This window comes from Mya arenaria, chromosome 6 (assembly GCF_026914265.1).
Source record: "Mya arenaria isolate MELC-2E11 chromosome 6, ASM2691426v1".
In the NCBI taxonomy this organism is placed as follows: domain Eukaryota; kingdom Metazoa; phylum Mollusca; class Bivalvia; order Myida; family Myidae; genus Mya; species Mya arenaria.
Window position 1 is genome coordinate 46,184,682 of NC_069127.1, and position 21,726 is coordinate 46,206,407.

The 21,726-nt window shown below is 37.6% G+C and overlaps 1 protein-coding gene across 4 annotated transcripts in view; it reads left to right on the forward strand.

Moving 5' to 3' along the window:
- LOC128237368 (homogentisate 1,2-dioxygenase-like) overlaps nucleotides 1–17,229 on the forward strand; it is an 88,767-nt gene extending 71,538 nt beyond the window's left edge. For all 4 annotated transcript variants that reach the window (XM_052952835.1, XM_052952834.1, XM_052952837.1 and 1 more), the window contains 4 exons: nucleotides 4,231–4,283; nucleotides 4,482–4,610; nucleotides 10,923–11,067; nucleotides 14,446–17,229. In XM_052952835.1, the coding sequence (XP_052808795.1) occupies nucleotides 4,231–4,283; nucleotides 4,482–4,610; nucleotides 10,923–11,067; nucleotides 14,446–14,474 (356 nt within the window). In that variant the 3' untranslated portion in view covers nucleotides 14,475–17,229. The remainder of the gene's footprint in view (nucleotides 1–4,230; nucleotides 4,284–4,481; nucleotides 4,611–10,922; nucleotides 11,068–14,445) is intronic.
- Nucleotides 17,230–21,726: the final 4,497 nt, after the last annotated feature.

Below are 21,726 nucleotides of genomic sequence, written 5' to 3' on the forward strand. Positions count from 1 at the left end.
TATACTGTAAGTAAGCCTTCGCAGGAGTTGCTGTTAGTTTCGGAAAGTTTGTTATTATTATCGTTAAGGAATAAGGCTCTGATATTCTCATCTAAGGTTGTGTCTTTTTTATATAGTTTTTTTTTATAAAATTTGACTTCTTCTTTTAGTGTATTTGTTACGCCTGTGACTATTTCATTGTTTACCTTTAATTTATAAACTGTTTTTTTCTCTGCATGTTTTTTCTCAAGGTTTGCAAAGTATTTTGTTGTTTTTTTCTGATGAGTTATGATATTTACCGTTCTGTAAGAAAACAACTTGATTATAAGCAATGATCAGTCTTAACGCAGATACCATCCGAAACAATTGCAAAGGGAAGTAATAGTGTATACGTTTGTGTTAAATATTTGCTGCTTTACTTAAACATGTACTTACGAAACAATTGCAAAGGGAAGTAATAGTGTATACGTTTGTGTTAAATATTTGCTGCTTTACTTAAACATGTACTTACGAAACAATTGCAAAGGGAAGTAATAGTGTATACAAATATTTGCTGCTTTACTTAAACATGTACTTACTACAATAGCAACGTTTTAGCTGTTAAAAAAACGTTTTCAATAATTTAGTTTTCAACAATTTAACGATACATATAAAGTTTCATCTAACAGAATTAAATGACGAACACTTCTGTATGATGATAGTTCAAACCTGAAAAAACACCTTACCACTTATATAATTATAAACTGATAAATAAAACCTTACTGTTTTATGACAAAGCATATTTTACAATTTTTAGTTGACATTCATAGCATGTCTTATCGAAAGGTGATTACAGTGTTCAATATAAGTATTTTTTAAATATCTATAAATTGAATTACAAATCGCAAAAATATTATTTTGGACAATATATCATACCAAAAAAGACATTTACAAAAATCGCAAAGAAAACAAAACATTTTAACAATATCAAAGGGAGATAATATCAGGCACATTACAAGCTTAATAACTATATTGGTATATGTGTACAGTCTTCGATTTAAATATTACTGGGCTACGCATACCAATTGTTATGACACATCACGGTTTTCACAAAGTAGAACTTGCTGTAAGTATACATGCTGTCTAAAGATAGCGTCACACGTTGCTTGCCGATGTGTGCACAAGTCGAGGCCATGGGATTCCGGTCCAGTCTCTATATTCGCGGAAGCAGATGTTGCAAATTTTGCCTGTATTGTTTTTGTAGTATAGTTTGCCTTCTTTTGCCCACACAGTTTCATTTTCGGAGAGTTGCCTTCTCGCGTGACTTAACACCAGTCTGTTCAGCTTTGATAGGTCCTCATTTACATAAATATTTGTTCCTTTAAGCTCTTTCCTAAGTTTTAATAAGGTGTTTCTGTCCATCCTGGAAATATATCTTACGATAATTGGCCTAGCTCTGTCACTAGGGCGCCTGAGTCTGTGGCACATGTCTATATCCTTCATTGATATATCTAGGCCCTTAATTTTGTTGTTCAATGTTTTTATTACCGTTTGTGCTGTTTCCTCTTGTGTTTCTGCATTTGATCCTGACCCTTCCTTGATCCCAGATATTATTAAATTGCTTCTTCTCCCATATTGATCTAATTCATTGATATAACCTGCTTGTGTGACAATTGTTCCTTCCAGATCAACATTCACCTACTTTGTTTGGTCTGCTTCCCTTTCCGTCCTTACTTCTTGATCCTTAATAGTTTTCTTTAGCCCTCGTTTGATTTTCCTATCTCAAAAATTCTAGATTCTAGCTTGTCGATTTTGCTTGTCGATTTTGATGTCAAACGCTTTTGTCATCTCCTCTTTTACTATTTTGACAATTTCAGGAACAATTGTTTTGAGATACTCTTCTTTTGAATGTTCTGCTTGATTTAATTTCAGGTTTATTTCTTTTAGTGCTATTTGGATTTTAGTCATATTGCTGTCCGAAGATTCTAAAAAAGCAATATCTTCTTCTGATTCGGGTTGGAGTGTGGTTTCTTCTTCCACTGTAACGAAGTTTTTTTTGTTTATGTCCTGGTTATCTTTTCTCCCCTTTTTTTCTTTTGTTTGCTAGTGCTACACTTTGCCACTTCAACACTCGCATCAAATTCCCCAATGCTACTTACACTGCTTACACTCTCCCTTTCCCGTTTTCACATATCAACATTTTCCATACCTTATTTTTGTTGCGCAGTGTATTTTAAAATTCATTCTGCGTGGAAATGGGGTATAGCGTTTGAGCTGAAACAGAGTTATCTATATACCTCTTATACACAGTTTACATATTTTTAGCACTAATGCATACATTTATGACCCAATGGTTTGCCAATAGAAAAAGTTTATAAACTCATGATTTTCTATTATCACCCGAAGTGTAATGATATTTTCTCTTTAACTTACAGTTTATATCCTTATTCAACTCTTTTAATTTACATTTTTATACGCCTATCTTACGATGGCCGTATTATGGGAACACCCATGGCGGGCGGGCGGCGGGCGGGCGGCTCCACAATGTTGTCCGCTCTCTAACTTGAACATTTCTCATCCAATTTCCACCAAACTTCATGAAAGTGTTTGTTGGTGAAATATCTAGGTCAAGTTCGATAACCAGCCAAATCGCTTTAGGCACTCCAGAGTTATGGCCCCCTGAATTTGTCAAAATTGGCCATTTTAGCTTTGTCCGCTCTCTAACTTGATCATTTCTCATCCAATTTCCACCAAACGTCATGAAAGTGTTTGTTGGTGAAATATCTCGGTCAAGTTCAATAACCAGCCAAATCGCTTTAGGCACTCCAGAGTTATGGCCCCCTGAATTTGTCAAAATTGTCCATTTTAGCTTTGTCCGCTCTCTAACTTGAACATTTCTCATCCAATTTCCACCAAACTTCATGAAAGTGTTTGTTGGTGAAATATCTAGGTCAAGTTCGATAACCAGCCTAATTGCTTTAGGCACTCCAGAGTTATGGCCCCCTGAATTTATCAAAATTGGCCATTTTAGCTTTGTCTACTCTCAAACTTGAACAGTTTTTATCCGAATTTCACCAAACTTGCTACTATAAATGTTTGTTGGTATATATTCTTGGCAAAGTTCTATAACCAGCCAGGCTCTTCAGGATTATGGCCCTTGAATTGGTCAAAATTTGCCATTTTTGCTTTGTCCACTGTCTAATTTGAACAGTTATCATCTGATCTTCACCAAACTTGCTGAAAATATTTGTTGGTAAAATAAATCGGTCAAGTATGATAATCAGCCAAATGCCCCGAAGCACTTCAGGATTACTGCCCTTGCCATTTAAGCTTTGTCTACTCTCTAACTTGAACAATTCTCATCTGACCTTCACCAAACTTGCTGAAAATGTTTGTAGCTATAAAATCTTTACCAAGAATGTTTGCCGGTATAAATGCTTTGCCAAGTACACACTGATTGTCTCTTGGGTACGATTAAGGATGAATCATCTCTTGGAGACGATTTTTACATGAATGTTGTTTTTCAAATCCCGAACACGTTGATCGTCTTTGGGCATGATTTGGGATTAATCGTCTATATCTATAGACACGATTTTCAGGAGCCTTTTCTGACTTTGACAGATTAAGGTACTGAATTTCGCATCACGGAATTTCGGAATTTGGATACACAGTTTACAAGGGATACTTTTTGCTTCCACCTTATTTTGATGCCATAAAACCCTCAGTAAATATCAAGGGCTTGGTCCCCAAAGGTTCTAAGTGCCTATGAAAATTATAGACATTTTAGCACCTTTTGACTCGAAACCCTCGAATTAAATTTTTTTTTTTTCTACTGTTAATGCCATATTGTGCCAAATCATTTGCTTCTTGAAAAGCTTGCTTCTCAAAGGGCCAATGTGACAGTTAGTTGTCTTAGAATCCAAGAAATTATTGATGGGCGTATTTTGTGAGTGTCACTCTTGTTATGCATTTATACACCTTTTATTTTACAAATTCTCGAGTCCAAAAAAGTAAACAGCTGCCACACAGGGGACATCACTCTCCTCCCCATATTTAATTGTTAACTGAACAAGAGTTATAGGCCTTGGACCTATTTTTGCAAAGTTTTTTTGCTTGTATTTCGATTTTGTTCAAATTAGTATTGTCTTTGGTATTATTCTTCAAATATTGAAAGGAATTTAAATCCAGCCATAAACTTATGACACAGTTGAAAAAAAAGTTTTTATAAACCAGTATGATGTCAAGTATTTTAGCTGGGTGTTTTTTTTCCAGGAAACTGTATGAGTGAATTCATGGGCCTGATTCTAGGAAAGTATGAGGCTAAGGTATGTGTCTCAGTTTTGCTCCAATTATGAAAGAGATTAATTTTTTATTAAGGCATTGTGAACTTCCAAAAACTTCAATGATAGTTAAAGTTCGAGCATAATTTTTCACATGGAGGTGTTTTTCTTTGAAAAACAACAACCTTCCTTGATGATGTTTACATGGATGTTGACTTATCAAATGAACATGTTTTAAACTAGGAGAGTGGATTTATGCCGGGTGGCTGTACCCTTCACAGTATGATGACACCGCATGGTCCGGATGCTGAGTGCTTTGAGAAAGCCTCCAAGGAACCCCTTGCACCTGTTCGGGTAGCTGATGGCACACAAGTAAGAACATTGCTGCTTACAGGTAGACTAATTGTTGATGGCATACAGGTATGCCCATTGGTGATGGCATACAGGTAGACTAATTGTTGATGGCATACAGGTATGCCCATTGGTGATGGCATACAGGTAGACTAATTGTTGATGGCATACAGGTATGCACATTGGTGATGGCACACAGGTAGGTGCATTTCTGATGGCACACAGGTAAAAACATTGGTGATGGCACATAGGTGGGTGCATTAGTGATGGCACACAGGTAAGAACATTGGTGATGGCACACAGGTGGTCACATTGCTGATGGCACAACGGTGGTCACATTGGTGATGGCACATAGGTGGGTGCATTGGTGATGGCACACAGGTAAGAACATTGGTGATGGCCCACAGGTAAGAACATTGGTGATGGCCCACAGGTAGGAACATTGGTGATGGCACACAGGTAGGAACATTGCTGATGGCACACAGGTGGTCACATTGGTGATGGCACACAGGTAGGAACATTGGTGATGGCACACAGGTAGGAACATTGCTGATGGCACACAGGTGGTCACATTGGTGATGGCACACAGGTGGGTGCATTGGTGTTGGCACACAGATGGGTGCATTGGTGATGGCACACAGTTGGGTGCATTGCTGATGGCACACAAGTGGTCACATTGGTGAGGTCACACAGGTAGGAACATTGCTGATGGCTCACAGGTGGGTGCATTGGTGATGGCACACAGGTGGGTGAATTGCTGATAGCTCACAGATGGGTGCATTGGTGATGGCACATTGGTGGGTGCATTGGTGATGGCACACAGGTGGGTGCATTGCTGATGGCACACAGGTGGGTGCATTGCTGATGGCACACAGTTGGGTGCATTGCTGATGGCACACAGGTGGGTGCATTGCTGATGGCACACAGGTGGGTGCATTGGTTATGGCACACAGTTCGGTGCATTGCTGGTGGCACACAGGTGGTCACATTGGCGATGGCACACAGGTAGGAACATTGTTGATGGCTCACAGGTGGGTGCATTGGTGATGGCACACAGGTGGGTGAATTACTGATGGCTCACAGATGGGTGCATTGGTGATGGCACATTGGTGGATGCATTGGTGATGGCACACAGGTGGGTGCATTGCTGATGGCACACATGTGGGTGCATTGCTAATGGCACACAGGTGGGTGCATTGGTGATAGCACACAGGTGGGTGCATTGGTGATGGCACACAGATGGGTACATTGCTGATGGCACAACGGTGGTCACATTGGTGATGGCACACAGTGGTCACATTGGTGATGGCACACAGGTGGGTGCATTGGTGATGGCACACAGGTAAGAACATTGGTGATTGCACACAGGTGGTCACATTGGTGATGGCACACAGTGGTTACATTGGTGATGGCACATAGGTGGTCACATTGGTGATGGCACACAGGTGGGTGCATTGGTGATGGCACACAGGTGGGTGCATTGCTGATGGCCCACAGGTAGGAACATTGGTGATGGCACACAGGTGGGTGCATTGGTGATGGCACACAGCTAGGTGCATTGCTGATGGCACACAGGTGGTCACATTGGTGATGGCACACAGGTGGGTGCATTGGTGTTGGCACACAGATGGGTGCATTGGTGATGGCACACAGTTGGGTGCATTACTGATGGCACACAAGTGGTCACATTGGTGAGGGCACACAGGTAGGAACATTGCTGATGGCTCACAGGTGGGTGCATCGGTGATGGCACACAGGTGGGTGAATTGCTGATAGCTCACAGATGGGTGCATCGGTGATGGCACATTGGTGTGTGCATTGGTGATGGCACACAGGTGGGTGCATTGCTGATGGCACACAGGTGGGTGCATTGGTTATGGCACACAGGTGGATGAATTGTTGATGGCACACTGGTAGGCACATTGGTGATGGCACACAGGTAGGTGCATTGCTGATGGCACACTGGTGGGTGCATTGCTGATGGCACACAGGGGGGTGAATTGGTGATGGCATACAGGTGGATGCATTGGTGATGGCATACAGGTGGGTGAATTGCTGATGGCACATTCAACCTACTTAATGACTTTATTGAATGATTAAGGTAAACGCTATTTTGCATAATATAATGATCAGTCCTTTTCTTTTTATCATACAAGTTCAGCTTTTAAGATTATTTGGCATTTCGTCAGTTTTTAGTCACCTTTTGTGGTAGCTCCAGTTAATTAAGTACATAACTCTTGCATATAATGCTTATTTTGGCCCTCTTTTGTCTAACTTAGGAATTTTAGTTAAGGTTTTTGCATGCTACCATATTTAAGTCAATATCTCAGCAAATATACCATGTATTGCATTGAGGCTTCACACATATGTTCCAAATTATTTCAACCTACTAATTAATCAAGTTAGATAACTCTATTTTGCATGTTATATAATTTTATTCCTATACTATTCAACTTCTAATTCTGTTTAAAGGGACTGTACACCAGATTGGCACCAAAAACGTTTTTTTCTGTAACGGATCTCAGGACAATTATTTAATAAAATGTTTTACTCTTTGATATCAAAATTGTAAAAAAACAAAAAATTGAGTCGGAGACTGGGTTTGAACCAGTGTCGCCAAAATTGCAGTTCAGTGTTGTATCCACTGTGCTACGAAGGCTTGCCCTAAATAGTTGGAATATTTAAGCTATATAGCTAACTTGGTTATATCAGGTGATAACATCGACTAGCCAATCACGCATAAGGAATGAATTTTACTAGGTAGGCATAACTAGTAATCTTTTTAATGGAAAAATACGAAAAAAATGTGAAAAAAAAAATAATTGTATACTATGTGGTACAGTGAAACTGCGTTCCCTCAAAGAAGCGGTCGTTCGAGAACCGGCGTTCCCTCGAGATGGGAGCTTGGTCCCGAACTTTTTTCCTTCTATTTTCATATAAAATATACCCACGCTGCATCGAAACCTAATTATGTCGAGCAGTCGAGCAATATCCTTTGTCCCAAGTACACAAATCGTGCACAAAACCTTATGGCTCCCTCGAGGACATAATTTCACACTTTTTCCCGAACGCATGTTCCAAAATAAACAAACAATTGCTAGGTGTTAAAATTTTCGCAAGTAGGAAAAATTGCAATGACAGTTGATAAGGTGTGAAAAACCGTTTTTCACTGTTAACGCATGACCGATATAAGTTGATATGGGCATTTGAGATGATAATTATGAGAAGTTAATTATGAGAAGTTAACGCTTAAGATGTGGTCAGAAGGTTCTTTGAATTCACTGCCGATGCTGACCATGATTTTCAGATGCTCTGTACGCTGTCACGTCACATTACGATTGAACAGTTTCGCGAAACCGACAAGATGCGCCAATCAACAATCCTTGATTTTGCGAAACTTAAATCTGACTAATGCCACAATATGTTCTGTCAATCAAATGTTGCTTGTTACGAAAATGTGCTTTTTTGTTAAAATAAAAATTTCTATTTAGTCATTTATTGTTTTTTTCTTTTGCGTTTTACATTTAGTTTACGTCAACATATTAGCGATTTCCACAACGCAACACATAATCAGTGTATTAGTAAACAGTCTGTTTGACGACTTCAAACTTAAAATACACTGAAAGATATTTCATATCAAACTGGAAAATTGAAAATCGGGTCGTTCGAAACATCGGTTCCCTCGAGGTTTTGGCTCGGTCCCTGGTGACCTCGAGCGATCGCAGTTTTACTGTACTTCAGTTTCAATGCATTGTACACATCCATACCGAGTTTATGTCAGTGTTCAACAATTTTCTTTTTTTTCGCTATTTCATCATACAGAGTACAATCCCTTTAAAGTTTTGCATGTAAGCACACATACATAAATATCACAGCAAATATGTTTTGGTATGAAACTTTAGACAGGTGTTTTCAATAATCCGACCCACTTCAATAATCAAGTAAGATAACTTTCAATTGCATATGATATAAATTATGACCCTTTCTTATTATGCCCCTCTTCGAAAAAGGTAGGTCGGTTGGCCGGTCCATCGGTAGACCAAAGCTTGTCCGAGTGATAACTCAACAATTCCTAGACGTATGGTCATCAAACTTAACATGAAGGTTGGGCCTAACAAGCAGATGACCCCTATTGATTTTAGGGCTCATCGGGTCAAAGGTCAAGGTCACAATAACCTTTAAATAATTTTAAAACTTGTCCGAGTGATAACTCAACAATGCCTAGACCTATGGTCATCAAAGTTGATATGGAAGTTGGGCCTGACCAGAAGATGACCCCTATTGTTTTGGGGGGTCATCAGGCCAAAAGTCAAGGTCACAGTGACCTTAATTGGTTAAAGATTGTTCAAGTGATAACTCGACAATGCCTTGGCTTGGAGGTAGGGCCAGACTAGTAGACGACCCCTATTGATTTAAGCGGTCATTGGGCCAAAGGTCAAGGTCACAGTGACCTTGAATGATAAAAGGTTGTCCGAGTGATAACTCAACAATGCCTACACCCATGGCCCTCAAACCTGACTTGGAGATTAGGCCTGACAAGTAGATGACCCCTATTGATTTTAGGGGTCAAAGGTCAAGGTCACAGTGACCTTGAATGCGAAAACTGGTTTGAGTGTTAACTCAACAATGCCTGCACCCATGGCCCTCAAACTTGACATGGGGTTGCGTCTGACCTGTAGATGACCCGACCCTTTTTATTATGCCCCCGAAGGTGGGCATATTAAAATCGCACCGTCCGTCCGTCCGACTCAATAACTCAGAATATTATGGACAGATTTTGAAATAACTTACCACATGTGTTCGGCATACCATGACGGCGTGTCGCGTGCAAGAACTGTGTCCCTACCTCTAAGGTTAAGGTCACACTAAGTGTTTATTCACAATGGCATGCTGCATATAAGGACATAGAGTATAGGTTGTCGTGTCCGGGCTGTAACTTTCCCTTGTATGGACAGATTTTAAAATAACTTGCCACATGTGTCCGGCATACCATGACGGCATGTCGCGTGCAATAACCGTGTCCCTACCTCTAAGGTTAAAGTCACACTTAGTGTTTATTCACAATGGCATGCTGCATATAAGGACATAGAGTATAGGTTGTCGTGTCCGGGCTGTAACTTTCCCTTGTATGGACAGATTTTAAAATAACTTGCCACATGTGTTCGGCATACCAAGACAATGTGTCGCGTGCAAGAACCGTGTCCCTATCTCCAAGGTCAAGGTCACACTTAGGTGTTTATTCACAATGGAGTGCTGCATATAAGGATACAGAGTATTGGTTGTTATGTCTGGGCTGTAACTTTTTCTTGTATGGACAGATTTTAAAATTACTTGCCACATGTGTTCGACATACCATGACGACGTGTCACGTGCAAGACCCGTGTCCCTACCTCTAAGGTGAAAGATACACTTTGTGTTTATTCACATAGTAATGCTGAATATAAGGACATAAAAATGTAGGTTGTCAAGTATGGATGGTATTTTTTTATGATCAGAGGCAATTTAAAATAACTTGCCATATGTATTTGTTTGATCTATAACTTTTCATGTACTGACCTTGTTCATAGATCAATGTCACATTCGGGGGCATTCGTCACATACTGTGACAGCTCTTGTATTAGGGGTCAAAGGTCAAGGTCACAGTGACCTTGAAAGAAAAAAGCGTGTCTGTGCGACAACCTGACAATGCTTGCACCCATGGCCCTCAAACTTCATATTTAGGTTTTTGGTGACCAGCTGATGAATCCTATGGATTTTGAGGTCATAGAGTCAAAGGTCATGGTCATAACACACCCTATCCTCACACTTTGAATGGTCATAATCTTAAAACTGCCCCAACGGCATCCAATGTCAGTGACAAATCAACTGTCATTTAGGTCCATGCATATTTCATTCAATTGTCCATATAATTCTGACAACATATATATAATCCTGACAACATGGTGCTCAGGGGGACGGGGGCATAATGTTTGACAAACATCTCTTGTTTCTTTATATTTTGCATGTATTAGTCAATATCTCCACAACTTCTTGCATTATTGCAGTTAAACTTCGTACAAGGGCTCCCAACCTTCTTAGCTCAACTTACTATTAAGTCAGATACTTATCTTGCATGTAATTAAAATGATGTTCCTTATTATTTGACAATGTAATACTGGTAAAATCTGTGAAATAGTCAAGCACACTGTCTGGGTTAAAGCACTGGTTTGATCAGTTTATGGTAGCAAAACAATATTTAAGGTCTTTTTAAATTTCACTGTGTCAGTTAAATAGGTTAATTTAAGCTGTGAATAATCATGGCCATGAATAAAAAAAAAAAGATTTTTTTCCCAGGCATTTATGTTTGAGTCGTCATTGAGTTTCCGTGTGACGGATTGGGCGAACAAGACAAAGGTGGACGAGAACTACTATACATGTTGGCAGCCGCTAAAGAAACACTTTACCCAACCCACCAGCTCCGCAGTGCAGGCTCAAGAAGGTGAGTGTTGTCTCAATGCAGGTCTTTATGATTCCTAGATTTGTTTCAGCTTGTTGCTATCCCCTGCAGAAAGCAAAGATGATATAGTAATGGTGTATGTTGAGATGCGCAGTGCACAGGAACCATAACACTGGCTGCTGTATCTTTTTAGACATTGCTCTTTGTTCATTTTTATACTTGGGTTGTTTTTATTGTCCAGAGCACAACACGAAAAGTATTTGATGTATTTACTTCAAATTTCATGTACAGATAGATCTCATTTTGGAGAAGTGCATTGCAAGAGAACAATAACTCTGGCTTCAGTATTTTGGGTAGACTATTCAAACATAAGGAGGGCTTTACTTCTCACCCTGGCGCTGTCATCACACCTTGGTTAAGGTTTTGCATGATCAGCAAATACATCATGTATTGTATTGAACCTTTAGATATGTGCTCACTGCTATCCAGTTTGTTCAAATTAACGAAACATTTATTGAATGGCCCCAGCGAAGTTGCACTTCCACCAGGTAAGAAACCAGAAGTTCTAGCACAGGAGTTCAGCGATTTCTTTATAGATAAAATAGAAACAATCAGAACGAACATTTCATCTCAGCATCAGAGTGAATCAGTACCAGAAGATCGATGCACAGAAGTACGTAATATTGCGCAAATGGATAATTTCATTCCAGCAACAGAGGAGGAGGTGAAAAAGCTTGTTCAACAGTCAGCTAACAAGTCTTGTGAACTAGACCCTCTCCCTACATGGCTCTTAAAATCGTGTATAAATTAACTTCTACCAATTTTGCTGAAAATTGTTAACAGCTCGCTTCAAAGTTCAATCGTGCCTAAATCATTTAAAGCATCACGAATAAGGCCATTGTTAAAAAAGCCTAGTCTTGACAAAAACATACTCAAGAATTACAGACCAGTATCAAATTTGCCATATCTCTCAAAAATCCTCGAAAAAGTGGTAAACAGAAGAATTGAGGAACATTTGACAAACAATCAATTACATGAAACAAACCAGTCAGCATACAGGAAATTTCATTCAACTGAAACGGCATTGGTAAAAGTTCAAAACGACATTCTTGAATCATTAGACACAGGTGATGTAACAGTACTCGTGATGCTGGACCTGACGGCTGCATTTGACACCATTGACCATAACACCCTTCTTCAAAGACTCGAATCTGACTTTGGATTTGCAGATAAACCTCGTCAATGGGTTGCATCATACCTAACAGACCGCTACCAAACGGTATGCATCGACGGCAAACTCTCTGAACCGGTCCTTATGAAATTCAGTGTTCCTCAAGGATCGGTACTGGGCCCAAAATTCTACACGATGTACACTAAGCCGGTCGGGTCTATCTGTAAAAACCATCGTCTAAACCACCATTTTTATGCAGATGACTCGCAACTCTATCTTTCGTTTAAACCAACAGACCAAGCATCAAAGGTAGTCACAATCACGCAAGTTGAACAATGCCTAAAAGAAATCATATCATGGATGAATTCAAACATGTTAAAATTGAATGCAGACATAACTGAATTAATTCTTTTTTCAAGTCAAAAACACTCCAAACTTGTTGAAAATCTAGAACTGGAAATTGGCGATACGAGCATAAAACCATCAAAAACTGTTCGAAACCTTGGTGTTACCCCTGATTCGAACATGCACATGGACCAGCATGTTAATTCGGTGACTCGAACATGCTATGGTCAGATACGACAGATTGGTCACATTCGGCCATATTTGACCGCTGATGCCACCAAGACTCTCATAAACTCGCTTGTGACATCACGGTTAGATTATTGCAATGCTCTCTTGTATGGCGTGCCGAAATCAACAACGAGCAAACTGCAAACACATAACACCAATCCTTAAAGACCTTCACTGGCTTCAAATACAAGATAGAATTAAATATAAAATTATCATTCAAACTTTCAAGACCTTGCATGGTCAGTCACCGGTTTACATGAGCGACTTAGTAGAGGTTTACGTGCCAACTAGAAACCTGAGATCAGCAAGTGCAGCAACCACCCTTGTGCCACAAAAATGTTGACTGGTCTCTTACGGTGATAGGAGTTTCAAAGTTGCTGCCGCAAAACTATGGAATTCTCTCCCGGACACTCTCAGAAAAGAATCATCACTTAATTCATTCAAAAGAGCTCTCAAAACACAACTTTTCAAAACTTCCTACAACGTATAGATAACAACTGTGACTGTTTTTATCCCTACTTATTTTTACGATACAGAACTACAGTAACTATATGTATATATATATTTGGTTTCATGTTGTTGATTTCTTATTATTATTTTACTTTTTTATGCTTATTTTATTGCATATAGCATTTTAAGACACTTTATGTGTGTGTGTTGTTTTACAACATATGAGTTTCACTTGAATTGGTTTAATATGTTAAAATATGTCACTTTTGGTGATTTCCACATATCTGCGATATGTCACATTTTTAATTGTAAAGCGCCCTTGAGCGTATTTTTTTATGAAAAGGGCGCTCAACAAATCTGGTCTAATAATAATAATATAATATCCAACCTACTTAATAAATGAAGAAATATAACAATATTTCCAATTAAATGCATATTATAGACCTTTATTTTTTAGGGCCCCCGCAAAAGTTTTCAGGTGCCCTATAGTAATGCTCTGTCTGTCTGTCCATTATTCCGTCTGTCCATTATTCCCTTGGTCTGTCCAGATATCTGTCTGTCTGTCCACATTGTTCATGTTTTATTTTTAGCTCGACTTTAAGAAGAATAAGGAGGGCTTTACTACTCGCCCCATCGTCGGCTTCCGGTTAAAGTTTTAGGGCAGGTTGGGATTTTCACTTATAAGTTCAATACCCTTCATTCAATTCCCTTAATACTTTACATAGTTGTTAATGGCCATCACATAATGAGGTTAAATAACTCCATATTATCCTTTGTATAAATTATGGCCTCTGATTGACTTTGGAACTTAGGTTTAGTTTTAGGGCAGGTTGGGATATTTATTAATAACTTCTATACCCTTCATTCAATTAGTTCTTATACCATTGGAAACATGCATATTTAGAAGTAATATATATATTTGGGTGACAATTTTTAATGAAATGTTGAACTTTGTATGGTCTAAATTGCCCATCAATAAGAGGATATTTTTCACTCTTAGTGGACACCATTTTGAAGGCGATTTTGCACTTAAACAAACTAAAAAAATATTTAAACTGTTTTTATACATCTATATCATTAAGCTAATGTCTGACAAATCATCAAAGCAAATGTAAGAAGAATGAAGTAAAGTAGCCATGCAAAAATTGTCTAAAGTACCCCATTTTTCTGTTATGCTATTATGCCAATTAATGAAGTTGTTGTAAGCATAGTTTTACCTGTTTTAGGGCCTTCAAAGAAGAAGCTGAAAAAGTAGAAAAGTTTGATGAACAGCCTAGAGATGCTCCACATTCAAGATGTTGTGTCAAGGTTATCTTTGTGAAATGTTATGTAAGTGTGGAAAACTGGGGTAGAATCAAAGACTATATATTGCTCAAAAATAGATCTTCTTATCTTGCCATTTTGTATTGATATATTTTAAATACATGTACTACATGCAAAAACAATACTGAACAATATAACATTTAGGGAATATACTGTATGTCTTATATTGTTTAAAATACTTGCTTGGCTCACCATTTAAAGGACATGAGAATGCATTGTACATGTGCTTCTTTTGTGATATATCCCTGTACAGTATTGTATATTGTTTAATGTTAAAAATGTCAGGAAACTGACAACAATATTTTTCCATTTTTTTTTCTTAAGAGTAATTGTAGTATTAATTTGTGTCAGTTTGAAAAATGTACATTATCATTGGAATAGGGTTTTGTCTGGATTTGCATTATGTGATTTGTAAGATTCAAGATTTGGTGAGGTGTGTCTTTCTTACCAATGCTGTGCCCTAGCACAAATAACCCACATTCATTCCTAATTTTATTGCAATACATGTAAGTTCTCTTAAATTCTGAAAATATCATATACATATATATCTGGTAGACACGATGGTGTCATCTTGTAAGAATATTTTTAGCTCGACTATTTGAAGAATAAGGAGAGCTATACTACTTACCCTGGCGTCGGCGGCGGAGGCGTCGGCGTTGGCGTCACACCTTGGTTAAGGTTTTGCATGTAAGCACCTTTAAGTCATTATCTCAGTAAATACATCAGTTATTGCATTGAAACTTTGGATATGTATTCTCAACTATCTTATATACTAAATTAATGAGGTTAGATAACAATTATTTGAATATAATGCAAATAATAGGCCATTATTATTCGACTTAGAAATTCTGGTTAAGGTTTTGCGTGTAAGCACACATAGGTTAATATCTCAGCAACTACTGGAGGTATTGCATTGATACTTGATACAATGGTAGTCAACCACCCAACTTAATTGAATAACCAAGTTAGATAACTGTATTTTGCAAATAATGGCTCTTATTATTAGACTTAGAAATTCTCGTTAAATGTTGCATGGAACCACATTTATGTTAATATCTCAGCACACCATGTATTGCATTGAAATCTAATTTAACAGTGATCCATGCATGTTTCGCCAAAATGTTTCAATCCTTACATTGAAAAGCGGCGGAATAGTCAAGCGCGCTGTCTCTGTGACAGCTCTTGTTGATATGGTGACACTCAGGTGTCATTACCAGTAAGTTGGGGCTCAAAACATGCTTGTAAAGCGCTAAGATAGGTGTAGGTGTTTACAGGTACATGTAGCTAGACAGGACCCTTGCTAGAGCAAGTGTCCAAACTGGCAGTACCTTAAAGTTGATATGGTATCTTTTGAGTTATATCTATGCATAAAATATCTGAAATCTCAAAAATCAATTCATTGGTTTATTGCCTTTTACTATCACTGTTAATTCAACTTTGCTACTTTTGTACATGAAGATTGAATTCATAGGTGCACTGGAATTTGAATGTGGAGTTCAATGTTTAAATGCCAGTGTGCCTTTTGTGATTAGTTGTTCCATGTGTATGTGAGGATGTATCAGTGACTGGCTATAGAGAATGGAAAGACAGTTAACTCTGTAACATTATGTACCACCTGTGGCACACAGTTGATGGTAAACTCTGTAACATTCTGTACCACCTGTGGCACACAGTTGATGGTAAACTCTGTAACATTATGTACCACCTGTGGCACAGTTGATGGTAAACTCTGTAACATTATGTACCACCTGTGGCACACAGTTGATGGTAAACTCTGTAACATTCTGTACCACCTGTGGCACACAGTTGATGGTAAACTCTGTAACATTATGTACCACCTGTGGCACACAGTTGATGGTAAACTCTGTAACATTATGTACCACCTGTGGCACACAGTTGATGGTAAACTCTGTAACATTCTGTACCACCTGTGGCACAGTTGATGGTAAACTCTGTAACATTATGTACCACCTGTGGCACAGTTGATGGTAAACTCTGTAACATTATGTACCACCTGTGGCACACAGTTGATGGTAAACTCTGTAACATTATGTACCACCTGTGGCACAGTTGATGGTAAACTCTGTAACATTATGTACCACCTGTGGCACACAGTTGATGGTAAACTCTGTAACATTATGTACCACCTGTGGCACAGTTGATGGTAAACTCTGTAACATTATGTACCACCTGTGGCACAGTTGATGGTAAACTCTGTAACATTATGTACCACCTGTGGCACACAGTTGATGGTAAACTCTGTAACATTATGTACCATCTGTGGCACAGTTGATGGAAGGCAGTTTGACTTCTGTGTCGGCACAATCAGAACTGTTATCAAACTTGTCCAAGATATTACAACCATAAACATTGTAACATATCTCAACATTTGGTGATGATTGGATGAAAAATGATTGGCTTAGACAGAAAGCAATTCTAACAATTAAAGGGCTATTACTCAAAACTTACGATTCTGTCTTACTCTTTAGAATATTTACAATAATACGGTAGTGCTAGTAATTCTAAGTAGCTCTAAGAATAGCTCTTAGAACTCAACTCAACTCCACTTAAATACTTTATTGCTTCCTTTACATAAGATATACGTGGTAATGGTAATGGTGTATGGCAATTATGAATATTTTTATATACATGGATATATATATATGTGTATAAATAAAATGAAATGAAAATAATTGATTTATGCTTAAGTATACATGTGCTTAATTTTGCGTGTGAAATAGCACACATAAAATAACAGCCATAGTGCAGTATTTGGAAAGAAGAAAAAAAATGAAACACAGAATAAACTTGAACATAATCTTTGCATGTGCCAGTGGCTTTTTCGAAATAAATATAAGTCAATGGCATTTACAGTGGCATGTATATGCAAGCTGTTACCTCCTGTCACAGGGCAGGTCGCCAGTCAGGTTCTGTGGCAGCCGATCTTGCTAGTAGGGGAGGGTTACACTCATGCACAGTCCTTAGCAAAGACTTGGGTGCAAACCTGCTGATGCGGTCACAGGGGGTACTTCGAATGATTGGGGAATAGCTCGGTAGCCCCTGTGCCTCCTTGTCGGTTTCTGCTGACAGACACCGTTGGTCAGCCTTAGAGTAATTGAGTTTGGCTGATGTAGTTTTTTTAACACAGAGATTAGTTCAAGGTTTCCATTCCTTTATTTTATGAATAACGTTCCTTTCAAATCAGAGATTTCAAATAAGAAATAACATCAACCTGATTGCAAATCCAGTATGTTTTTTTTTCATGTTTAGTCATATAAAATCTCATACATGTATGTGGCTGGACTATTTAGTCTTATGTATTACCACTGTGGCTACGGTTATGCCACTTAAATGGATTTCCGTGTTTCCCAATTGAAATTCAAAAGACCCCTCCTGTATATGTTTATTTTAGTTTATCAAGGTCTGCCCGACCCATTGGCTGCATTATGGCTTGACCCCGTTGTGACTCCATCACAACTTAAATTGGATTTAAATGCCATAAGTGACAGGAGATAGAAGTGACAGCAATTCACTGTCAAATCCAGACACTGGAAGACTTGAAGAAACAGAGTGAGATACAAGAGATCTATGTGCAATACCCTAGCTCTTTGCGAAGAGACCTCTTGGTTCTTTAAAGTGCTCGGTGTAAAGCACCGATACACGGTATACAACTTTCCTGGGTTGAACCAGAACTGAGTACATCACTTTTCCAAGCAATACCCTTTATATGCCGAGCGCAAGGCAAGGGAGCAACTTTTAACATCTTTCGGTATGACACGGCCAGGGATCGAACCCACGACTTCCCGCTCCCTTGGCGGATGCCTTAACCACTAGGCCAGGGAGATGGTCTCCCTGCTGTATATTCTCCATAAGTACCCCTTTATAAAAAGTCTTCTTCAATAAGAAATTAGTAGGAGGGGACATAATTAAACTTGACCAATAAAAAGTCCTTAAACAAAATATGGGAAGGGTCCTATGGCCAATTATAACTTACAATATATATTATTAGTATGTAAGACTTGTTAATTACTCTAAAAACTTGAAGGTCTAGGTGTCAGACTATACCATGCAAAGAAAGGTGATAAAAATATTGATTAAACAGGAAGTCAAAACATGATTAATCAATTATGAATAACAGAACAGAACAGAACATTTATTGTTAACTTGAACATAAACAGTTCATCGTTGTTACAATAACATAACACATGGCATGGCAATAGTTGATAAATGCGAGAGTGCATTATACATATATACATATATAAACTATCAATGATTTCAACATGTTAAAAGTTAAGCATTATTATTCAAAGCAGTATATCGTAGCTTAAAAGCATGTTAGTTTTCGTAGGCATGCATCATTTCCGAGTTTAATAATTGAATGAATTTAAACATGCTTGGTCTTGCATAGTAAAATTTGGTTATGTATTTTTTCCTAATGTCATTATATTTTTGACAAATCAAAACAAAGTGATATTAATCTTCGATATCATTATGAACACATAAAACACAATTACGTTGATTTCTTTCAATATTAACATATCTGCCTCTTCCAACATTTAACATATGAGAGGACAATCTTAATCTAGCAATAATATTCCTAATAGTCCAGTCATATCGTGAAAAAATAGTGCACTTTGCGTTAAAATTTTGAAACTTGGTACATTTGAAGAAAATATGAATATGATTAAAAAAAGCTCAGGACCCACTCAGGATCGATCCAAAATGACCGCCAAAATCCAAGATGGCCGCCATAACGCTACTTATGTTAATATATAATTTGTAGTATCTACTGTGACCTGAATAAATGCATAATTTTGTTGTCATTACTGAATTTTAATATATTAAGGTGAATTATTTCAAAATTCATTAAAAAAAATCCACGAAAACTTTATTTGATGTTGCCATGGCAACCATAATTTCCTTGAAATTTATAAATTTACTGTTTTAGGGAGCAAATAACAATATATATCAATATGTTTATTTAAATATCAAAGGAGAAAATGAAATGCAACATCAGTAAAACGTCTTTGCGATTTTCAACAGATTTCTGAACCTAATTTTGGTGTTACCTTGGTGTAATAAAACAAGAACACCAAGATGGCGTTCAAGATGGCCTCCGTGAAAAAATATGCATTATTTTTAATGCATAAACATGACAGACATTCGAAAAGATTGGGATTCAGATTACAATATATTGCTTAATTCCTTAATGTACCTTTAACATTACTTATCCTTGACAACTTCAAGGTGAAGGTCAAGGTCATCTCAAGGTCAAAGTATAAAAATGCAACAACATTTGAGATTTTCTGTATACTTTTCTTGTATATAATGGTAATTCAAATGTATTTGTGTCCAGAATAGCAGGACATAATTTCAAATTGTATGTTCCTTTACACCAGCTTACTTTTTATGAAATCGTCAATAAGTTGTTTATTCAAGGGCTAGGGTTAGGGCCCACTATGGATGTATTAATATGATTCCTAAATCCAATATTGCCGCTACATGCTGAGTCCCAAGCTTATACAGTTTGCTAAGATATTCTGTTTTTGGAACACAGCTACTTTTCACGTATAATAACATTTAAGGATCAGAAATGTGATGAGACAATCTAATATAACAAAAATCTACGAATTCCCTTTCCTTATTTTATCCTTGTCGTGGATTTAAAGCTATCAGATCTGTATACATCAACTCTATCCACTGATTCCAATTGCCCTTTAATGTATGGTTGAAATACTGATTTTGAATAATCATCAAATGTCTTGCATCCTAATGGTTTCATCATATTGATAGCTGCTGGTCGATCAATGACAATCGCATTTACTGAGGTGGTTCTTGCAAGTTCACAGTGGTATTTAATTTTTCAATAAAGTGAAGTAGATCTGCCTTGTTTCCCGTCCTTAGTTTGCCAAAATCTGATATTGAAGGAGGATAACTTTGGTTTTCATGCCTAAAGAAATCATTTAGATCGCCATTTCACACTTTTTCATCTTGAACAGGTACCAAGAAGTGTAAACGTTTAGCCATTTTAAATATCATTCTCAAACCCAAATATCTATTTTAGTGCAAAATGATAACGAAATACTTCAACTTTCATCCTTGATTGTTCTGGGGAATAAGAAAAAGGTTGAATTATTATTATAAAAAGAAATGAAGTTTATACGTGTTTTAATAATAATAATAATAATAATAATAATAAATAAATATTATTATCATTATTAGTATGGTATACCCATAATGCTTTAAGTGATTAAAATAATCAAAGCGCTGCAAGACTGTCGGTGATGTATCTGACGCAAGCAAACACTACCGCAAAGTTCTTTCAAATGAAACGTGATCAAATGATTTTATACAAATGATGAACACTCTTTAAGGAAGATGAAGAAGGATAAATGTGATTATAATAAGCACAAATATATTGGCCCTACTTAATCATGTATCCAATGGCCTACAAGGTTCTTAATTCAAGTTTCCTAAGTTTTAACCGCTTTAAATTAGTTAAATGCATATTCCTTATGTTAAAATTGCTTCAATTTATGACGTCGCTTTTAACAGTTTCAGTAAGCAATTACATTCCTTCATTTCATTAGGGTCTGTTGAAGCCAATGTCTTTAAAATGCAAATACAATACAAACTATACCCAAGATTCAAGGGACAAAATAAAAATATAACTTTAAAATGATGCTCTTTCAAGCCTAAAAATGCCTCCCAGAATTTCTATCAACAGAATCCACATATCTACAAAATTAATTTTGTGCTTGAGTTACTTTCTTTGATATAAAAGTGAAAACAAATCTGCATGGTGCTGTGGCATCATACCATGAAAAAAAACAATATCTTGACTTTGTGACATGGTGAGCTTTTGTGATCGCCTTTTGTCCGGCGTCCGGCGTCCGGCATGCGTCGTGCGGCGTGCATCGTGCAGCGTCCGTCAACAATTTACTTAAAAGACATCTCCTCCTTAACCGCTGGGCCAATATTAATAAAACTTCATAGGGATGTTCCTTGGGTGGTCTTCTATCAAAGTTGTTCAAAGAATTCAATTCCATGCAGAACTCTGGTTGCCATGGCAAACAAAAGGAAAAACTTTAAAAATCTTCTTCTCCCAAACCACAAGGCTTAGGCCGTTGATATATGGTAGGTAGGATCACCAAATGGTCCTCTACCAAGATTGTTCAAATTAT